Source organism: Pseudoliparis swirei, chromosome 19 (assembly GCF_029220125.1).
Source record: "Pseudoliparis swirei isolate HS2019 ecotype Mariana Trench chromosome 19, NWPU_hadal_v1, whole genome shotgun sequence".
NCBI classification, from domain to species: domain Eukaryota; kingdom Metazoa; phylum Chordata; class Actinopteri; order Perciformes; family Liparidae; genus Pseudoliparis; species Pseudoliparis swirei.
In genome coordinates, this window is record NC_079406.1 from 14,545,229 (window position 1) to 14,568,927 (window position 23,699).

The window sequence follows — 23,699 nt, forward strand, 5'->3', positions numbered from 1 at the left end:
TAAATGAATCAACATGTTGTTTGCTTGTTAAATCTGCTTGATAAGGCGTTCCCTCATCTGATGTCGGTTAGTGTCATTCACAAGCTCCACACATAGGGCCAATGTACATAAATATAACACGTTGACACTGTTTTTTTTATCAAATATAGCTTGAGAAACTGTATTTCCTTGCAGTGGGCAACGGCATCGCATGGTGTCAGTGTGCATGGACAATAACGGCTTTGACATCTCGTCCCTTCTTTTTGGTTCCACCTCTTTATTGCGCTCTCAGTTCGATGAAAAGAGAATCGCGTGGCAGCTCCCTGCGGTCTTTACATCGTGTCGTATATTTTAAACATTTTATAACCAGGGTGATCATTTACATACACGGATGTGTTGGATTACTTACTGACAACACGGTTATTTAATCCCGTGAGGAAGTGTTATTTTCAATCATGGAACAAAGAGGATGCGACGCAAGAAGGGCGAGAGGATATTTGGTCGGCTGCGTGGTTGCGGTGCTTTTGTGGAGCGGAGCTTCTGAGCAAATACGATATTCCATCTCTGAGGAAGTTAACGAAGGAACTGTGGTTGGAAATATAGCAAAGGATCTGGGATTGGATAAAAGCACGTTGAAGGAGAGGACGTATCGGATTGTTTCTAGTGCTATGGAACCCTTTTTTCATGTGAATCAGAATGACGGCGTCCTGTATGTGAGCCGTAAGATTGACAGAGAAGAGGTGTGCGAGCGAAGCAGCACATGTTTGATAAATCTCAAAACGGTGCTCGAAAATCCACTGGAGGTTCACTATGTTGGAGTGGAAGTTCTGGATATAAATGACCATTCTCCTTTGTTTTTCGAAAAAGAGAAAACGTTGGAGATTTCAGAGTCTGTGTTACCTGGAGCACGTATTCCGCTACAAGCCGCACGAGATCCAGACGGTGGTATTTTTTCTGTTCAGCAGTATAAACTCAGCCCAAATGCCCACTTTCGTTTGGAAGTTAAGGATAAGGGAGAAGATGGTAAAATACCTATATTGATTGTTCAAAAGTCTTTGGATAGGGAAGCCGTGGGAATCCATTCATTAGTCCTGACAGCAGTGGATGGGGGAAAACCTCCGAAATCTGGTGAAATTAATATTTTGGTAAATGTTTTGGATGTCAATGATAACGCACCTGTTTTCTCTCAAGAAATTTACTCTGTGCTGCTGAATGAAAATGCTCCAGTTGGAACAACAGTCTTACAATTAAATGCAACGGATTTAGATGACGGACCAAACGGAGAAGTTGTTTATTCATTCAGCAACAGTGTGAATCAGAGATTAATAGACCTGTTTGATATAAATACATCAACAGGTGAAATTATTGTTAAAGATTCAATAGATTATGAAAAGAAGAACAACTATGAGATTGAAATTCAAGCATCAGACAAAGGTCTGGCTCCTCTGGCTACACAAAAAAGCGTCATCATCAAAATAGTTGACATTAATGATAACGCACCTGAGATTGAAGTGACTTCATTTTCAAGATCCATCCCAGAAAACTCCAGAACTGGAACTATAGTTGCCCTTATTAGTGTGAATGACTTGGACTCTGGTCTCAATGGTAAAGTTATTTGCACTGTAGGTGATAATGTTATTTTTGCTTTATCACCATCTTTACAAGACAACATGTATTCTTTAGTCACAAAATCACCTCTAGACAGAGAGAGACAGTCACAATATATTATAACAGTATATGCGAAAGATGCTGGTCAGCCTTCATTATCATCTAAAAAGACAATAAGTGTTGTGGTGTCAGACGTGAATGACAACAGTCCAGAGTTTTCGCTGAGTCCTTATACTTTCTATGTCACTGAAGCTAATGAGCCAGGAGCCTCTGTGTTTTCTGTTAGAGCTTTTGACCGTGATGAGACTGACAATGCTCTAATATCCTATCATATTCTCAGAGATGGAAGCAAACATAATAAAGTAACTCCATTTTTAAATATTAATTCAGAAAGTGGTGATATTTTGGCTCTAAAAAGTTTTGACTTTGAAAGTCTGAAAACGTTCCAGTTCCAAGTTGTCGCCTCAGATTCTGGAACTCCGTCACTCAGCAGCAACGTCACAGTGAACGTGTTCATTCTGGATCAGAACGACAACGCTCCAGTCATCCTGTACCCAGTCAGCTCTAACGGTTCTGCTGAAGGTGTGGAGCAGGTTCCCCGCAATGTGAACGCAGGACACTTGGTGACTAAAGTCAGAGCCTATGACGCTGATATAGGATATAACGGCTGGCTGCTGTTTTCACTGCAGGAAGTTACTGACCACAGTCTCTTTGGGTTGGACCGCTATACAGGACAGATCAGAACCCTTCGCTCATTCACAGAGACAGACGAGGCGGAGCATAAACTGGTCATACTGGTGAAAGACAATGGGAACGTGTCTCTCTCAGCAACAGCTACTGTGATGGTCAAAGTTGTGGAGCCCAAAGAGGCTTTTGCTGCAGCTGATGTTAAAAGTGCAACAAAGGACGAGGAGGATAATAACGTGACTTTCTACCTGATGATAACTTTGGGCTCAGTTTCAACTCTTTTCCTCATCAGTATCATCGTGCTGGTTGCAATGCAGTGCTCTAAATCCACAGACTACACTTCTAAATATATACAAGAGCCTAATTATGACGGGACCCTGTGTCACAGCATCCAGTACAGATCTGGAGAGAAACGCTACATGCTAGTTGGACCCAGAATGAGTATAGGATCTACTATAGTCCCGGGCAGCCACGCCAACACACTCATGCTGCCTGACAGGAGGACTCCTGGAGAGGTAAGACATGAAACAAGCAATTTTCTTCTGTGGTTTTGTGCATTTTAATCTTAGATGTGTGCAATTTATATTCAGTGCAACTTTGAACACAAGGCAGAATTGCATGTTGAACAAACCATATCTGGACATTTGATGTCCTCAAATTGTTCCTTTTAAGTTTAGAATGGACCTATAGAATCTCTAATGATTTAAGTTCTTCACCAACCCATATGTGAAAAGTCATTATTGAGGGGATGTTACCAACATCTTGAAAATATGTGTTTGACATGAAGTAAACACTGCGGTACTTGACGGATCTCTTGTCTGCAAATGTAAATTCATAGTTTTCATTGGGATTGTTGAAGTTTGATTTTTTCGTTTACAACATTCACTGGCTTGAGGCTGCAGTGTCATGGTTTACAAAGTATCTTGTTGAATCTGTTGGCTGTTCATTGTGCGATACTTTGTCATTGTAACAACATAGGTCTTCTGTAAAGATTAACGTTAACAGTGATTGAACTTTTTGAGAGTAAATTTTTTTTCATGTATTTTGTCACTATAGTTTAAAAAATATAATCAACATCCTTTTTTCTCTTTTACACTTTTGACTTTGATATAATTAACATAATGTACAGTCCTAAATAAAAACGGCAGAGTGTTGTAACACAAACAATACATCGTGGGAGATGTCAGGGCGCTTCATTGTTGACTAATGAACTGGAACATGATCACAATCCTTTCACATGAAGCAAGACTGACCTGCAGCAGGTCACTGTCACTGTCCGAGGTGCTGAACTGGTTTGCTCTCAATTTCCAATGTATATTCATACAATTTAACAAACGTCAGCCACACTTACATCATAGCAATAATTTAATGTATACAACTCAATCCGAACGCATACACCTTATCCGAAAATGTTGTGCACAATTATTTAATATTTCTCATGTGATTTTAAGTGCATCTTGAGGTTGCTTTTTTCTGAGAAGTCCATCTCAAATATTTATTACCTAATCACTCTGTAAGAGCCAAATGCATGATTTCATTTGTTATAATAATCTAGTTTAAAAAGATTTAAAAAGGTAACTGAAGATAAATCTTTTTATTATGATTTGAAAGAATGTTTATGTTAATATATGTAATTTAGTATTGTATTTAAAACCTGAATAATTTTTCTGAATGTAAGCTGCCAATCAGATGACGTCACGTCAGTATAACAGCATGTGTGTTGGACTGTCAGTCGTGTTTGAGCTCAAATGTTGGAAGCGACATAGTTTTTTGACGTGTGAACATGTACTCTACGTTTTTTAGGAAACATCATTTTGTATGAAAGAACTACTTGTGTCACTCGCGTGTCAATTTTTAGCTTTTTAAGACTGATCTCAAAAGTGTGGTACAGAAGAACCAGAACTAGACGGAGTGCCACTACACACTCGATGACGTTTGGTCTGAGCTACGAAACGAATGACTGTTTGTCTGATGTGCTTTATCGACTTTGACTGTTCTGCAGTGAGACGTCTGGTCGCATGGTGTCAGCGGAACATAAACAGTGGACAGTAGCGAGCTTGTCGTCAGTAGATTTCGGTTCCACCTCTTATTATCTTCGATATTGGTACAGCCTGTTCTACGCGTATTGTTGCAGGACACGCTGCCATTTCTGAACGTGTAAGAAGAGAGTGAATATTGATATACACGGAAGAGCTGGATTCCGTTTCCTATATTTGTCCTTGTGATGGATTACTGATGTGTTCGGGTTTAACCATGGAACAAAGAAGATCCGAGAGACGAAGGGCGAGAGGATATTTGGTCGGCTGCGTGGTTGCGGTGCTTTTGTGGAGCGGGCTGCCAATCACGATATTCCATCTCTGAGGAAGTTAACGAAGGAACTGTGGTTGGAAATATATGGATCTGGGATTGGATAAAAGCACACTGAGAGACAGGAAGTATCGGATTGTTTCTAGTCATGCCGATCACCTTTTCCATGTGAATCAGAATGACGGTGTCCTGTATGTGAGCCGTAAAATAGACAGAGAAGAGGTGTGCGCGCAGAGCAGTACGTGTTTAATTAATCTAAAAACGGTCCTAGAAAACCCTCTGCAGGTGCATTATGTTGAAGTAGAAGTGTTGGATGTAAATGACCATTCTCCAAGTTTCTTGGAGAAAGAGAAAAGATTAGATATTTCTGAGTCCGTGTTGCCCGGAGCGCGATTTCAGCTCAAACCCTCGCAGGATCGAGACAGCGGTCAATTCTCCGTGCAGCAATATAAACTCAGCCACAACGATCATTTCCGTTTGGAAGTCAAGGATAAAGGAGAAGATGGTAAAATACCAATATTGGTTGTCCAAAAACCTTTAGACAGAGAAACTGCAGGAAGCATCTCATTGGTACTGACAGCACTCGACGGAGGAAAACCTCCAAAATCTGGTACTATGAATATTTTAATTAATGTGTTGGATGTTAATGATAATGCACCTATTTTCACCAAAGATGTTTATTCTGTTGTGCTCGATGAAAATGCCATAGTAGGCACAGAAGTCATACAAGTTAATGCAACTGATTTAGACCAAGGACAAAATGGTGAAGTGGTTTACTCATTTAGCAACAGTATGAGTCAAAATATATTAAACATATTTGAGATCAATCCATTAACAGGTGAGATCACTGTTAAAGGTGTTTTGGACTATGAAAAGAAGGACAGATATGAAATTGAAATTGAGGCATCAGATAAAGGTCTTGCTCCTCTTACAACAGAAAAAAGTGTAATTATCCAGATAGTTGACATTAATGATAACGCACCTGAGATTGAAGTGACTTCATTTTCAAACTCCATCCCTGAAGACTCCAGACCTGGAACAACAGTTGCCCTTATTAGTGTAAATGACTTGGACTCTGGTCTCAATGGAAAAGTTATTTGCTCCATTGATGAGGATGTTCCTTTTGCTTTATCACCAGCTTTACAGGAGAACATGTATTCATTAGTCACAAAATCAACTTTAGACAGAGAGAAAAAGCCCACCTATGAGCTAACAATAGTTGGAAAAGACGCTGGTCAACCACCACTATTTTGTGCTAAGAAAATAGATATTGTCGTGTCAGACGTGAATGACAACAGTCCAGAGTTTTCACTGAGTCCTTATACTTTCTATGTCACTGAAGCTAATGAGCCAGGAGCCTCTGTGTTTTCTGTTAGAGCTTTTGACCGTGATGAGACTGAGAATGCTTTAATATCCTATCATATTCTCAGAGATGGAAGCAAAGATAATAGAGTAACTTCATTTCTCAACATTAATACTGAGAATGGAGATATTTTGGCTCTCAAAAGTTTTGACTTTGAAAGTCTGAAAACGTTCCAGTTCCAAGTTGTCGCCTCAGATTCTGGAACTCCGTCACTCAGCAACAACGTCACAGTGAACGTGTTCATTCTGGATCAGACGACAACGCTCCAGTCATCCTGTACCCAGTCAGCTCTAACGGTTCTGCTGAAGGTGTGGAGGAGGTTCCCATGTGTGATAGGACACTTGGTGACTAAAGTCAGAGCCTATGGCTGATATAGGATATAACGGCTGGCTGCTGTTTTCACTGCAGGAAGTTACTGACCACAGTCTCTTTGGGTTGGACCTTTACAGGACAGATCAGAACCTTCGCTCATTCACAGAGACAGGCGAGGCGGAGCATAAACTGGTCATACTGGTGAAAGACAATGACGTGTCTCTCAGCAACAGCTACTGTGATGGTCAAAGTTGTGGAGCCCAAAGAGGCTTTGCTGCCGCTGATGTTAAAAGTGCAACAAAGGAGGAGGATAATAACGTGACTTTCTACCTGATGATAACTTTGGGCTCAGTTTCAACTCTTTTCCTCATCAGTATCATCGTGCTGGTTGCAATGCAGTGCTCTAAATCCACAGACTACACTTCTAAATATATACAAGAGCCTAATTATGACGGGACCCTGTGTCACAGCATCCAGTACGATCTGGAAGAAAGCTACATGCTAGTTGGACCCAGAATGAGTATAGGATCTACTATAGTCCCGGGCAGCCACGCCAACACACTCATGCTCCCTGACAGGAGACATACATCAGGAGAGGTAAGACATATTTATGTAAACACTTTTAAATGATTTACTAGAACTGCTTTCTTATTAATCATATACCTAACGTATGCTCCATGGTTCGTGTTGCACTGCAATGAGTTTTCTCACCAGCATGTCCAATTTGGTTTGTGCGGTCTGATACTTTCTCTTTGGCTCTTTCTTATTTTGTTTCAGTACATTGTGTTTTTTTTCATTGTCGGTTTCATATAATTTAATTGAAGACTGTCAAATGTCATTTTCATTTGAAAGGGCGGAGGAGCAGCACGTCCTATATGCAAGACATCAAACAAGAGTGTGATAACATCCTTTAGAAGTGTATGACATGGTAAAAAAAAGGATCACGTTCATAAGATGAACGGAAACAAATATACTGTCATAATATATACTGTGGGCATAGTTAACTGCAAAAGACAATCGAATGGAGCTGAAGTGTTTTCGTTTGTATTTGTGTTCGCTTAATGTCTGCGTGAGACAAACTGTGTACTGAAGTTGACATGTTTATTGTCCTCCATATCTGATAAACATTCACTCCCTCATCCTATTGTCACAACTACCAACATAGGGCTTTATGATAAACATACATGTCAATCAACTGTTATGTAACATTGAACAATATCTTCCTTTAAGAACAGAGAATAAACTATTGTTTCCATCAGACCATTTGAACTGTAAAGGAGAACAATGTTAGGCACTTTGGTGAGCATTGGAACTTGTATGAAACAAGTGCATTAATTAAACAACTGCAGTTCTGAATTCTCACATTGTAACATGTGCTTTAACTAAACATATTAGCTTCAACTGAGCTTTCACATAACCATGACATAACACAACAATAATCAACATATATTTCAGAGATTTCTTTCATTCATTTCAATTCACAGAAGTTAAGCTAGTGGGCTCAATGCATCTCCAGACTAGTTCTGAGATTGGGAGTCTCTGCAGGTAACACTGGAGATGTCACAGCAGGTGGCATGGGAGCCTGCTCTGACATGTGCTGCTGTGGTGTCCTCTCTTGTGTAGCGCCTGTGGGGTATCAGATGCCTTTGTCTCCACTCCTTGAGTAAATCCACCAAATAAGATCTTGGGAAGTGGTTCTGGATCACAGTTGTGACGATCTTGGCGTCGGTGAATAATGTTCTCCTGGTGACAGGCGCTGTGCATTTTGCGGTGGCGCCTGTTATAGTGTCATCTGACATCCTCTTCTTTTTCCTTCTGAGCCAGTGCTCGGCTGTCAGAGTGTAGGGTCCAGATGAGAGGGAACGGTTGGCATGGTGTGTAAACTCGGCCCATGAGAAGCTGGGCGGGCTGTATCCGTTCAAAATGGCTCTATAACGAGTGAGCCAGGTATCATCTGCCTTCTTTAAAGGTTTTTCACCATCTGAACCGCCGTTCTGCCGCCGTTATTTACAGACCTCAGCTGCTGGTGACATGTCAGATCTGTATGCAGCTACAAACCTGTCAGAAAACTGAGGTCCGTTATCTGACATCATTACCTCGATGCCATGGCGGCCAGTGACTTTAGATGCTGGCGATGTGGACCTGTGAGATAAGGTGCAATCTCAATATATCTGAAGTAGTCGATGACAAGTAACGTCTTTAAACTGTTCAAATCCTTCACTGTGTCGGTCAACTCTGGGGGCAACCTCATTTGATTGTGTCTCTCTTGTATGCATGTTCTGCATTTGAGTACCATCGTTTATCTGCTGAAAGTGACCATACAGCCTGGCGTCTGAGCTTTACATTTCAGACATGTCCTTCATGCAACAGCTTCGTAGTTCATGATGTTGCAGGTATTACCAGCCGTGAGTCTTTTAAGACACAATCTTCACTGTTGTGGCTCGCTCTAGCCAGTAGTTTTAGCACCGATTCCTGTTTGACATCTGGCCATCCTTTCTGCACAGCGTCGAGAACAGACAATGTCAGCTTTGAGCTGCCTCAGATTTATGAGACTGGCAGGCAGATTTTCCATGATACAGTCCACATATGTTTGTGCTCCATCAGTTCGTTTTCATCTGGGGACAAAAGCTTTCAGCGTGACAAGTGTCTGCTGTCAGAGTAACTTTGTATGATTGAATCTGAGTGGCGCGCCTCATTCTGCGCTGAATTCTTCAGAAGATCAAGTGCTTGGGCTCAAGTAGGCTGAGAAGAAACATGGTCGGTCTCAGGATGAAATGCTTTCAGGAGGAAATCCCGGAAGTTCACAGGCCATGTGAGGCCTGAGCCTCCTTTTCAACTTGTGCATAGCGTTGTTCAGTTGGAAAGAGTGACCACGATATGAGGACACCATTCACGTCCACCTTCTGGAGAATAACGTCCCAAGCCATACGAAGATGCATCGGCTGATACAGTGTCCCTGTTTGGGTCATACATGGCCAGCACTGGAGAAAGCAAATTCCTTCAGCTCATAAACGCCATTGCCTGGTCCGTGACAGCAGTTCTTTTCGAGAGGAGGTGCATGCTTTGTCCTCGGCCAGCTGAGATTTTTCCCAGCTGGTTGACCATGACTCATCTCCTACATTTGTGGGCTCCTTCATATGATAGCCTTCTTCTTGGATCAGCGGATGCCGGACTGAGATGATGTGGAAAACCATCTCGCTCTTGGAGATGTCACTTTTCCACATTCAGGTGATTTTCTCCACTCGTTGTAGCACTCAGGAGTCAGTGTCATGCTCATCTTGGTGTACACTAGTAAGTCATCGATGTGTGACACCCTCCAACCTCTGTGACTTGCCATCATGCTGAAAGTGTTCTGCTGAGTTGATGCGAAGGAACGGTTAAAGTGGAACCGCCCGAATGTAGATATGGTGTACATGACTGACTCTTCGGCTAAGGGGTTCTGAAATGTTGCATCAATTGCACTTTTGCTCCGGCAAGCATTCGAGGACTGATCCACGGCAGAATGTACTTTTCACGGACACATACTCATTCAGGCCAGTATAATCCACACAGTCTCAGGCGTGCTGTTTTCTTTGGTGAAAATGGACAGTGTTGGCTCCTCCAGCTGTGATGGCGGAGCTCCATTAGCTGGATCTTCCTTGACTTTCCAGCGGCATGAATTCTCCTTGGGGTTTTCAGTGAAAGGCACAGCATTTGGTTTAAGTTTTATGTGATATGCCCATTTCACCTCACCTAGCAGCAAGTCATTCGACTTGTTCAAATCTATGCTGGCAACACGTTTGAGCAGGCCAAGGGCTGTGGCTGGAAATCCGAGCAAGGCGTGCTCAGATTTTGACCACGTCAACCTTCTGCTTGGTCTGTTTGACTACTCCTGCTGCAGTCTGGCGAATCCTCCTCCAGCGGCATCGTCCCGGACCAAGCAAGGTCTCTCTGCTTTCTGGAGAACAGGCTGCTGTGAGGAAAATATAGGTTCATATCAGTCTGTGACACAGCAGTGACATCGCTCCGGTGTCGAGTTTGAACCTGATTGTGGTGTTCCTTATTCCTATGTTAGCATCCATGCAGCTTTCGGACGTCACAGAACCCAGGAAGAAACTTTCATCCTCCTCCTGTCTCAATAGTCCACGTTTTATGAAGACAGAACGCTGAAAGTCCTTTCTCACATGAATGACACTTTGCATGTTGAAGAGGGTGGAGCTATGTCCTTCAGGTCTGGCACGCCTGGAGCAACACCACCTGGGAGGCATCTCCTAATCAGTGGGCGGGACATATATACACGCTGAATGCAAGTGCCTCTTTCTCTTTACCTCTGAGCTTGACCATTCTGTGGCATGGTGCCTAAGTGTAGGCCACCATTTGTGTGTTTTGGGGTCAAGCTGTGTAGGAGTTCTCTGCCATTTTTGTTGTGTCTTTTCTCCTGTTTTGTGCTAAGACGGGGAGCTCAGTATTGTTTTTCCTTTCTTCTCTGTATAGGTCAGTGGGATCTTTTGTTTACTAGTTTAGCATTGGGGTTTTGTTTCATTGTGTTGGCCTTGGAGAACTTGACGCCTTTTTGCTTCTGTTTTAGTTTACCTTTTGTTAAGACTTCGATGTGCTAATAAATATTCCTTATTTAGTTACGCATCTCACTTTATTGTTCGCCTCCTTTGTCCCCCGCCCCCTGAGCTGTATCCCTTATTATTTGTCTGTTGCGGCCTGTGTATATTTCTCTCCAAATTACGTTTGACTGAAACGTATTTCTCTCCAAATTACGTTTGACTGAAATGTTTTTCTCTCCAGATTACGTTTGTGTTTGACGTATTACAATTACAAATACGTCTCTAATCAACGTATCTTTTCCGTTTGTTGTCTCTTTTTTGTACAATGCTGTTAAGAATTGGAAAAAGCATCCTCTAGTCTTATTTATTATTATTTTATACGTTGTTTCGCCTGCGTAGTATGACAGCAATAGGCGTTGTAGCGGGTCATATGAATTGGCGTGAAGACTTCCTGCTGGTGACTCTCCTTTATTTTCTTTCTTTAGGTGACAATACATTAATTAAAACTCGTAAACTATCACCACCTCATCACCACCTTAACAGAGTTAGCCTCATACGGGTCCAATCAATATTCCACTTTTTTTTAAACGCGCATCTGTCCGTAATCTATACCATAATATTCGGATTTTAACCTAAAAAAAATGTGCGCTTTCTTTTAACCTTTCAAAATAAAAGTCTGATTTATCTGTTAAGCGTAAGTAGTATAACACGTCTATTTATTCAAACAATACAATATAAAAGGCATACATCAAAATCAATAAGGAAAATGCTAAACAGTCAAAAACTCAAAACAATAAACCCTTCATGGAATTATTTACAGGCGTGTTTACTTCTCATCAAACAAAAAGAGCAGGTAGGCTACCCGGAAAAATCGGGGAAATAATTTGGGAATTGTTAATAAAATATGATTTACCCTTCAACTTCCACTGATATGCATGCAAACTAATTAAGGCTGTCAGCGTTAACGGGTTAATCTATGCGATTAATTTGGCCGCGATTAACGCACTAAAATATTTTACCGCAATTAACGCAACTTTGTTTACTTCCGGTGTGCGTTGAAGTTGTTGCACTCCTCTGAGTGTCAAACCACCGCAGTCCGCCTCCTTCCTCCCGTCTGCTCCTCGATATTCACAGAGAAGCAGAGGGTGACGTGTCGGTGACGCGGGGCGGAAGGTGCAGGTGACTTTTTTTATGTTGCTCCGCCCCGATGCGCGCGCAGACACGCCGGCATGGAGCTCTGCGGCGCTCGAGACCGAGAGCCGAGAAGAGTGACCGACACGTGGAGACAGAATGACATGCTGCTGTAGAGACGGCCAACAACAGACCGCTGTTTAGTTTAATAAAAGAACAAAGACGTCTTTAAGAAAATAACCTTACATTAGGCTACTTCTGCTGTAATCTGGCGCGATCGAGAAAATTACAGGGGGGCGGGGCCTCACCCTGATAGAATGGTGGGGGAAACACTGGGATGTGTCACATGCAAAAGCCTTGAAAAGGTGAATTTACATTGTTTTGTAAAATCGAGAAAATGAGCCCAGACTCCAGAGGGTTAACATTACGTATTTGTCAGTTTACCAAGGCCATTGGTTCTGCTGTTGTTCAATGTTAAAGATGACAGGACCAATGGGGTCTCAAATACACCTTTGTTTACTAATCTGGATGTTTCACTGAAGAAACAATTTATCATCCACGATATTAAATACCTCGCTGGCACTTTATATGTAGGAGCCTCTTTGAATACACAGCTCTGTGTGAAGTTTTGTCTTTAAAAAAGAATACAATTAAACAAGTGTCTAAAATACACGCTGTCTGAAGGGATTACTCGTTCATTGAGAAGATTTAGTCTTTAGAAGAAAAAAAAACTTTTAATCGCGATTAAAAGTTAATTAGTTAATTTTTTTTAATCGATTGACAGCCCTAAAACTAATACATCGTTTCAAACACACACACACACACACACACTGTCACACAGGACACACACTCACACACACACACACACACGGACACTCAAACACACACAGAATGACAGACACATACAGACACTCACATACGTACACACACACACAGGCAGAGACACATACATACTTACGCACACAGACACACACTCACACACAGAATGACAGACACACACTCCCACACACATGACACACACTCTCATACACACACATTCTTACACACACGCACACACACACACAGACAGACACACACTCACACACACACACACAGAATGACACACACACACAAACACAGACACACACTCAAACACACAGACACACACACACAGACACTCACATACATACACACACAGGCAGAGACACACACACACACAGACACACACACATACACATGCACACACACTGACAGAAACACATAGACACTCACATACGTACACAGGCAGAGACATACACATACTCACACACACAGACACACACTCACACAGAATGACACACACAGAGACACACACACACACACACACACACTGTCACACCCACACACAGAGACAGCCACACTGACACACACAGACACACACACCTACACACACACAAAAACACACACAGAATGACAGACACACACAGACACATGTGTGTGTCTGTCTCTGTGTGTGTGTGTGTGTGTAATAATGTGTGTATGAGAGTGTGTGTCATGAGTGTGGGAGTGTGTGTGTCTGTCATTCTGTGTGTGAGTGTATGTCTGTGCGTAAGTATGTATGTGTCTCTGCCTGTGTGTGTGTGTACGTATGTGAGTGTCTGTGTGTGTCTGTCATTCTGTGTGTGTTTGAGTGTCCGTGTGTGTGTGTGTGAGTTTGCGTGTGTCTGTGTTTGTCCTGTGTCTGTGTGTGACTGTGTGTGTCTGTGTGTGTGAGTATGTGTGTCTCTGCCTGTGTGTGTGTGTACGTATGTGAGTGTCTTTGTGTTTCTGTCAGTGTGTGTGTGTGTGTGTGTGTGTGTAACGATGTATTACTTTGCATGCATATCAGTGGAAGTTGAAGGGTAAATCATGTTTTATTAACAATTCCCAAATTATTTCCCAGATTTTTCCGGGTACCTGCTCTTTTTGTTTGATGAGAAGTAAACACGCCTGTAAATAACTCCGTGAAGGGTTTTTTGTTTTGAGTTGTTTGACTGTTAACATTTTCCTTATTGATTTTGATGTATGCCTTTTATATTGTATTGTTTGAATAAATATAGATGTTTTATACTACTTCCGCTAAAGAGATAAATCGGACCTTTATTTTTAAAGGTTAAAAGGAAGCGCACTTTTTTTTAGGTTAAAATGCGAACTTTATGGTATAGATTACGGACAGATGCGCATTGTATAAAAAGTTTAATAGTTGATTGGACCCGTATGAGGCTAACTCTCTTAAGATGGCGATAAGGTGGTGATAGTTTACTGGTTTTAATTAATGTATTGTCACCTAAAGAAAGAAAATAAAGGAGAGTCACCAGCAGGAATTCTTCACGCCAATTCAATTCAATTTCAATTCAGTTTATTTGTATAGCCCAATTTCACAAATTACAAATTTGTCTCGGAGTGCTTTACATAGACATCCCTGCCCCAAAACCTCGCATCGGATCAGGAAAACCTCCCAAATAACCCTTCAGGGGGAAAAAAAGGGAAGAAACCTTCAGGAGAGCAACAGAGGAGGATCCCTCTCCAGGATGGACAGGTGCAATATTCATATGATCCGTTACAGGGTTGGCCTAATTATGACGGGACACAGCATCCGCAACCCTGTATCACAAAAATTACGTTCCCCCAGACCTAAAATACAATTTGCAGTTACGTTTGACTGAAACGTATTTCTCTCCAGATTACATTTGACTGAAACGTATTTCTCTCCAGATTACGTTTGTATTTGACGTATTATAATTACAAATACGTCTCTGATCAACGTATCTTTGCCGTTTGTTATCTCTCTTTTCTACAATGCTGTGATGAATTATAAAAAGCGTCCTCTAGTCTTATTTATTATTATGTTATATGTTGTTTCGCCTGCGTATTCTGACAGCAATAAGCGTTGTAACGGATCATATGAATTGGCGTGAAGACTTACTGCTGGTGACTCTCCTTTATTTTCTTTCTTTAGGTGACAATACATTAATTAAAACTCGTACACTATCACCACCTTAACAGAGTTAGTCCCAAACGGGTCAAATCAACTATTAAACTTGTTATAAAATGTGCATCTGTCCGTAATCTATACCATAAAGTTCGCATATTAACCTAAAAAGAAAGTGTGCTTCCTTTTAACCTTTCAAAATAAAAGTCCGATTTGTCTGTTAAGCGGAAGTAGGATAAAACGTCTATATTTATTCAAACAATACAATATAAAAGGCATTCATACATCAAAATCAATAAGGAAAATGCCAAACAGTCAAACAACTCAAAACAATAAACCCTTCATGGCGTTATTTACAGGCGTGTTTACTTCTCATCAAACAAAAAGAGCAGGTACCCGGAAAAATCTGGGAAATAATTTGGGAATTGTTAATAAAACATGATTTACCCTTCAACTTCCACTGATATGCATGCGAACTAATACATTGTTTCACACACACACACACACACACACACACACACACACATTGACAGAAACACACTCACACACACACACACAGACACGCACTCTCACACACAGACACACACATACAGACATTCACATACATACAAACACAGGCAGAATCACACACACACACACACACACACCCACACACACACATATACACATGCACACACACACCTACTCTGCAGACTGACCCTTGACCTCCCAATTGTCTCTCAGATATAACCCTACTGCTTTATATTAAATATATTATATTTACCTAAATATAATACTTTGAGGTCATGAGAATCCTCCAAAACTTTCACAAGAGAAAATTGTCACCGTGCCAATAACCCTTGTACGATCCTTAAAACCAGTCTTTTAGTTAATTTTTCATACTTTCAATCAACTTAAAGATCTAGATTATTTTCAGATTCAAAGAGGGGCCTCTGAATATGAATACCCTACAGTTTTGGACCGATAGCTCTGAGTTAAGGGCCCCAAAAACAGGTCCGAAGGGTCAAATTGGGCCTTATTCTCTTAAATTTGCATATTTTTTGACGAGTGCAATAATGGCCATAATCTCCTAAATATTTGTCCTGGAAATCCCAAATTGAACAGAGACACTCAGGACAGGGCCTACAATGAGGTGATGGGGTGAAATTTCCTCCGAAACACCGACAAGAGTTAATTGGCTGTCTGAAATCCAGGACTTGAAGAGGGTGTGTGGTTTAATAAATCTGAGACCCTGTTGTGAGTTTGGGCTGATTTTAGCTTTTATTTCTTCTAAACATGTCATAGCTTAGCTTTCTTTTGCAGGTTGTAGCCACTCCCAAATGGGGCCCAACCATGTAGGCTGGCAACATATAGCACTTAGCATCCCTGCTTGGGAAGGGTTTAAAAACCCGGAAAAAAACAAATTCCTTCCTTCAAAGGTTAACAACTCCTCAAATGTTTGTACTATATGAACAATTTCAATTGTATTCTACCCCATTTGGGAGTGGCTACAACCTGGAAAAGAAAGCTAAGCTCTGACATGTTTAACCAATTTGACCCTTTGGACCTGTTTTGGGGGCCCTTAGCTCAGAGCTATCGGTCCAAAACGTTAGGGTATTCATATTCAGATGCCCCTCTTTGAATCTGAAAAGAATCCAGATCTTTAAGTTGATTGAAAGTATGAAAAATGTACTTAAAGACTGGTTTTAAGGATCGTACAAGGGTTATTGGCACGGTGACAATTTTCTCTTGTGAAGGTTTTGGAGGGGATTCCCCCCACGACCTCAAAGTCTTATATTTAGGTAAATATAATATATGAAATATAAAGCAGTAGGGTTATATCTGAGAGACAATTGGGAGGTCAAGGGTCAGTCTGCAGAGTATGTGTGTGTGTGCATGTGTATATATGTGTGTGTGTGTCTGTGTGTGTGAGTGTGTGTCTCTGCCTGTGTGTGTATGTATGTGAGTGTCTGTATGTGTGTGTGTACGTGTGTAAGAGTGTGTGTGTGCATGTGTAAGAGTGTGTGCGTATGAGAGTGTGAGTATGTGTGTGTCTCTGCCTGTGTGTGTGTACGTATGTGAGTGTCTATGTGTTTCTGTCAGTGTGTGTATGTGTGTGTGTGTGTGTGTGTGTGTGTGTGAAGCGATGTATTAGTTTGCATGCATATCAGTGGAAGTTGAAGGGTAAATCATGTTTTATTAACAATTCCCAAATTATTTCCCCTGTAAATAACGCCATGAAGGGTTTATTGTTTTGAGTTGTTTGACTGTTTAGCATTTTCCTTATTGATTTTGATGTATGTCTTTTATATTGTATTGTTTGAATAAATATAGACGTTTTATACTACTTCCGCTTAACAGATAAATCGGACTTTTATTTTGAAAGGTTAAAAGGAAGCGCACTTTTTTTTAGGTTAAAATGCGAACTTTATGGTATAGATTACGGACAGATGCGCATTTTATAACCAGTTTAATAGTTGATTTGACCCGTATGGGACTAACTCTGTTAAGGTGGTGATGAGGTGGTGATAGTGTACGAGTTTTAATTAATGTATTGTCACCTAAAGAAAGAAAATAAAGGAGAGTCACCAGTAAGTCTTCACGCCAATTCATATGATCCGTTACAACGCTTATTGCTGTCATAATACGCAGGCGAAACAACATATAACATTATAATAAATAAGACTAGAAGACGCTTTTTACAATTCATAACAGCATTGTAGAAAATCAGTGGCGGGCCGTCAGGGCCAGCAAGGCCTTCTCTGCTGGCCTAAACATCATCAGAATATATATTTTTTTCTAAATATATTTTCCCACAAATATGTATTCAATTATTTCCCAGAGTAAGAGTTATTCTCTTAATTTCATAGCGTTCCTCTTGGTTGCGCTGCTGCCAGCGCCAGGTTGAGATTTGGAGGGCTGGTCTTTATGTTAGATCTTTTATCCAATCATATTCAGCCATCGTGTGTTGCCAGGGGGCTAAAATCTGCCCTTAGGCCTTCAGAATCAACATTGCGGGCGCTGGTAGCTTCAAGTGAATGGGAATGACAATGTTGTGTCAACCAATCAGCTTTAGAGTTGGCTCCTGTAGGCCAGGGCTATTCAACTTCAGTAGCAAGTGGGCCGAATAAGAAAATCACGGGGGGTGTGAGGGCCGCACAGAATATTGATCAAATAATGGCTAAAAATGAAAAACAGTAATGTATATTTCCACAGGTAAACAGTCACACACGAAAATGCGTCGGTATTGTGTGGCAAAAGTGTTGCGAACAAGCATCACTATAAACATGTTTCAAAGTGTAAATATCCGCTCAAGGTAACCAGTTGTTTCAGATCCCTTCGACCAAACTGTTCCCATGAAAACATAAGAAATGTGACTTAATGGATCAATATATAAATTACTTGAGTTGAAACTAATATCTGGTGGCGCAGCTCACAGACTGCATGTCTTTGAGTGCAGACTCCTTTTGCGTGAAAGGGATCGAAACCAGGTGGGGCGATCTTTATATTTTTATTTTTTCTAAAATGTATTTCTTCATCCGTGGCTGTGATGCGCTGCTCACTTATACAATTGTAATCGCCGAAATGGATATGAACGGTGGCTTGAAGATCTCCAGCAATATGTTTGTGAATGTGTGACGAATCTAGTGCGCGAGACAGAGCCCCGCTGCAGATGTTAAGAGAACACAACGCACGCACGGTAGGGAAACCAGTAGGTTTGAAAACCAGTAGGGGTGTAACAACGGCAACCAACACGGTGCGTAACATAAAGATGTAACCCAGGGGTGCTCACACTTTTTCAGCATGCGAGCTACTTATTATGTGACCAAGTCAAGGCGATCGACCGACGGGGACGGGGGGCGGGGGGCTAGTGACTTTTTCTTTGCTCCGTCCCGATGCCCGCAAACCGGTGCCGGAGCTCTGCGGCGCACGAGACGGCGGGCAGAGGACTGTTAACCCTCCTGTTATGTTGCGGGTCAAATTGACCCGTTTCAAAGTTTGAAAATCTAGGAAAAATACTTCTAAGTACTCTTTCTGTATAAAACTTCTTCTGCTTAACTTATTTAGTGGAATCAACGTTAAAAAAAAAAATAATAAAAATATCATGCAGGTTTATATAACAGAGATGATGTTCCCGGGTCAATTTGACCCGGCTGTGAAAGTGAAGGCTAAAAGTCATAAAAAGAGTCACGTTTAGACTATTTCTTTCTTTGTAAATGTAGGACAGTCTTTCTTACTCCCTCCCACCAAGTTTCAACACACACACACACACACCAACACACACACTAACACACGCACACACAGACACCAACACACACACAAACACACATATCAGCACACACACAAACACACATATCAGCACACACAGTTCACAACCCCATATATAAAGTTGTACACATTTCAAACTTCAAACAAAAGAATCAGGTGGTTGTTATGGGAACCATCTCTATCCTGCTGTGTGCCCATCACCCTACATGAGAAGCACACTTTACAGACTAAACAATGTTTATCATCTTCTAACTTTCCCCCTAAATACACCTTTATTGGACATGGGACACTAATGTGAGGGTTTCTTTCATGTCTCAACTTATAAATATGTAGTATAGTACTTCTAATATACTGTCTGTCTGACTGGGAGAGACACACACCCTGTCTCATCCCAATCTCAGACCCACACACATTCTCTTTCTAACGACCCCAGCTGTGCGAGAAATACAGATACTATTTTGACGGGAACCTTTATTTTTCCCTGCGGGAAAACTCCACGCACGCCTTCGCAGGGGAGGGCCAAACATACAAAATGGTTGCTGAGCAGTCCTACAACATTACACTCTGCAGATACATACGACTGCACCAAGAGGATGACTGTGTGCTGGCCTTTGGTCATCTTTTATCATATAATTTATGCATCTTAACACTAAAAATAAACAAAACTAAAGTTTACTTTCAATACAAATCCTTTATGACTCATTTGGCTTGATTTTTAGTGGGCGGGTCATTATGACCCTGAACAGCACAGGTGTCTCATCTCTATGTATCTACATCACCCCATGAAGAAAAGAAAAAAATTACAAAATGCAAATAAAATGTAGGAGAAAATACATGTTATGGTAGACTAATGCAATTTAGATTTAGATTCTTTCAATGTTCCTAAAAAATTGTTTGAACATGTATTTTTCATTCAAACGAGTGAGTGCTCCTGATTGAACTCTGATCTATGGAGGGGTAAATAACTCAATTCCACTAAAAACTGATTTAATTGTTAGTAATGTTGTTGGTGATGATGTACAAACTATAGTTTTTAGAATTTTTTGGTTTCTGACCACTTTTGGATGATTCAACATTAACCGGGTCAAATTGACCCGGGAACACCACGGCTGTATGTAAGAAACGAACATAACAGGAGGGTTAACGCAACACGTAGAGACAGAAATGAAATGCTGCTGCTGTAATGTGGCGCTATAGAGAAAGTGACAGGGGGGCGGGCCAATTGTTTTTAATGTCATGCGATCTACCAATACTACGCCGCGATCGAATGGCAGGTCGCCGCGATCGACGTATTGAGCACCCCTGATGTAACCATACAGGTTTGGTTGAGGCAACAGTGAAACTCAATGGCTCTGGGTTAGATGTCTCAATGTATAAAAGAGGTGTGTCCGTCAGTTTTATTTTTTCTTACCAAGCTATAGTGATTTGCAGGCAGTCTTGCGGGCCAGAGTTAAACTCAAACGGGCCGTATCCGGCCCGCGGGCCGCTAGTTGAATAGGCCTGCTAGGCCTTCTAGAAGGCCCCGGAACCGGCACAGGAGCCAGCTAGCAGGCGGAATGCTGCACGTCTTTTGATTGGATTACCAATATTGAGAGGCGGGGCCTATGGGCAGGTAAATGCAGAACCTCAGAACTAGGAAATTGAATTTGATAGACTGTACAACAGAGTCATTGAAGTCTTCTTGAGGAAAGAAAGAAGGATGGATTTTGTGTTCAAATAATCAGTCTTTGGTGAGTAGGCATACAATGCATTCTATTTTTTATTCAATGTGTATGTATGTTTGGCACAAAATAAAATGGCAAATAGCCTATGTTGCAAATTATTTGTTTTCTTTCTTTTATTTTCAGTGAATAGTTATGTGTCTTTATCATCACGGTGAAACTGCTTTGGGTGCGACAATGCCCTGTTTAGTGAACAAACTAGTGCAAGTGACTTTTTTTCTTCTTTTTCTCCGTCCCAATGCGCGCATTCTGCAGCGCGCGAGACGGAGAGCCGAGAGAAATGACATGCTGTTGTGTAGATACGATCAACATCAGACGGCTATTTAGTTTAATAAATGAACAAAGACGTGCTATAGAGAAAATGACGGGGGCGGGCCAATTTTTTTTAATGTCATGCGATCTACCAATACTACGCCGTGATCGACGTATTGAGCCCTGGTCAAGAGCCATGGCATCATAATGATAGTAATAAGAGGTGGATTAATTCGGGTGGGACTGTGTAGGACCTCACTGAAGGCCCAGGCCCCAGGCCCACGGCCCGCCACTGTAGAAAATAGAGATAACAAACGGCAAAGATACGTTGATTAGAGACGTATTTGTAATTATAATACGTCAAATACAAACGTAATCTGGAGAGAAATACATTTCAGTCAAACGTAATTTGGAGAGAAATACGTTTCAGTCAAACGTAACTGCAAATTGCATTTTAGGTCTGGGGGAACGTAATTTTTGTGATACAGGGTTGAGCATCTACAGATCTGGAGAGAAACGCTACATGCTAGTTGGACCCAGAATGAGTATAGGATCTACTATAGTCCCGGGCAGCCACGCCAACACACTCATGCTGCCTGACAGGAGGACTCCTGGTAAGATGATTTATATTTCTGACCATGGATTTATGGTAGTAATGATCCATTATTAAAAGTATAACTTCTAAATATCAACATCACGTAAAAGTATACGGTAATAGAGCCTGTCCATTTCAGAAAGATTAAAATGGTCTGTAGTGCACTTTGCCTTTTTTTATGCTCTCATTTTCAGCAGTCAAAAGAAATCGCATCGCGTAGCCTACGTCATGTACAAATATGTTTATTTTTTAAATGTGTTTGCATTTCACGTCAGTTCGCATGATGTCACTGCTTGTGGACGTGAACGACTCACATCCGGTTTCACGTCCTCTATGTCAGCAGTAGCTGCTACGGAGCTATTTCGCGTCAGGTGCACTTGTGCGCGAAGACAACGGCTTCACATATTTGACTCGTTCACCAACCAGTCGAATATTGGCAACCTGTTTTGTTCAAAATGTGTGTTCCTGTGTAGACTCACATTTTGATATTTAAAATCTTTGTTTTTTCCGTTTTTTATTATCCAATATGGCACGACGCGGATGCAGCGCGCGCGTGGAGCGCTCGGTTTTTCTCATTATTTGTTTGATTCTTACTTTTGATATTACTTCGGCACAGCTACGATACTCGATTCCCGAGGAGCTTACGGTTGGATCTGTTGTTGGGAATATCGCTAAAGATTTGGGGCTGGATACCAGTGCTTTGAATGATAGAGGATTTCGCATCGTTTCCGGATCGACCGAACCCTTGTTCCAACTGAACAATAACGGCATATTGCATGTGTCCCGAAAAATTGACAGAGAAGACGTATGTGAACGGATCAGCACCTGCATCATCAACATAAAGACCGTGTTGGAGAATCCGTTAGAGGTGCATTACGTCGCTATTGAGGTTTTGGACGTGAACGACCACTCCCCCACGTTCTCTGAAAACGAGACGCATTTGGAGATATCCGAGTCTGCTTTACCTGGGGCGCGATTTCAACTACAAGGTGCCCATGATCCAGACAGTGACACGTATTCTGTGCAACTGTATAAGCTCAGTCAAAATGACCATTTTCGCCTGGAGGTTAAAGATAGAGGAGAGGATGGTAAAATTCCTGTGTTGTATTTGCATAAATCGCTGGATAAAGAAACTGCAAGAAATCACAGGTTACTGCTTACCGCCATTGATGGAGGAAAGCCTGCTAGGTCAGGAACCCTGAGAATCATCGTTCATGTTTTGGATGTAAATGACAATATGCCGGTTTTTCACAAAGACTCATATGTTGCGGTGCTGAATGAAAATGCACTCATTGGCACAACTATCATGCAAGTAAACGCCACTGATTTAGATGATGGCTTAAACGGGGAGGTGGTCTATTCATTCAGCAATAATGTAAATAATAAATTACGTAAACTTTTTGAAGTGGACAGTAATACTGGTGAAATTATTGTTAAGGGACTGATAGATTTTGAAGCAAAAAACAGGTATGAAATTAACATTAAAGCTTCTGATAAAGGAGCAGTCCCATTAGCAACAGAAAAAAGTGTTGTAATTACTATTGTGGACTTGAATGACAATGCACCTGAGATTGAGGTGACTTCCTTTTCAAGTGCAATTCCCGAGGACTCCAAACCTGGAACGACAGTAGCACTAATAAGTGTGAATGATAATGATTCAGCTTTGAATGGAAAGGTGATCTGTTATATCAGTGAGGATGTCCCTTTTATATTAACACCATCTCAACAAGACAATATGTATTCTATTGTCACCAAATCTCTGCTAAATAGAGAGCATCAGTCCAAGTATGATGTTACAATAACTTGTAAAGATGCTGGTGAACAACCATTGTCATCTCACAGGACAATTAGTGTCACTGTATCAGATGTAAATGATAATAGTCCAGAGTTTTCAACAAATCCGTATACTTTTTATGTTATTGAGAACAACATTGCAGGAGCCGCTTTATTTTCAGTGAGTGCTCACGATTGTGATGAGGCTGACAATAACCTTATATCATACAAGATTGTGAGAAATGGGAATGAAAAC

At 41.3% G+C, this 23,699-nt stretch overlaps 2 protein-coding genes and 2 pseudogenes across 3 annotated transcripts in view; all 4 read left to right on the forward strand.

The window, feature by feature from the left end:
- Nucleotides 1–23,699, forward strand: part of LOC130209893 (protocadherin alpha-3-like) — a 56,329-nt gene that overhangs the window by 25,518 nt on the left and 7,112 nt on the right. The window lies entirely within an intron of this gene.
- LOC130209892 (protocadherin alpha-8-like) overlaps nt 1–23,699 on the forward strand; it is a 36,693-nt pseudogene that overhangs the window by 5,901 nt on the left and 7,093 nt on the right.
- Nucleotides 435–23,699, forward strand: part of LOC130209879 (protocadherin alpha-C2-like) — a 164,482-nt gene continuing 141,217 nt past the window's right edge. For both annotated transcript variants that reach the window (XM_056439795.1, XM_056439796.1), the window contains exon 1: nt 435–2,789. In XM_056439795.1, coding sequence (XP_056295770.1) covers nt 435–2,789 — 2,355 coding nt within the window. The remainder of the gene's footprint in view (nt 2,790–23,699) is intronic.
- Nucleotides 4,528–6,998, forward strand: LOC130210045 (protocadherin alpha-8-like; annotated as a pseudogene).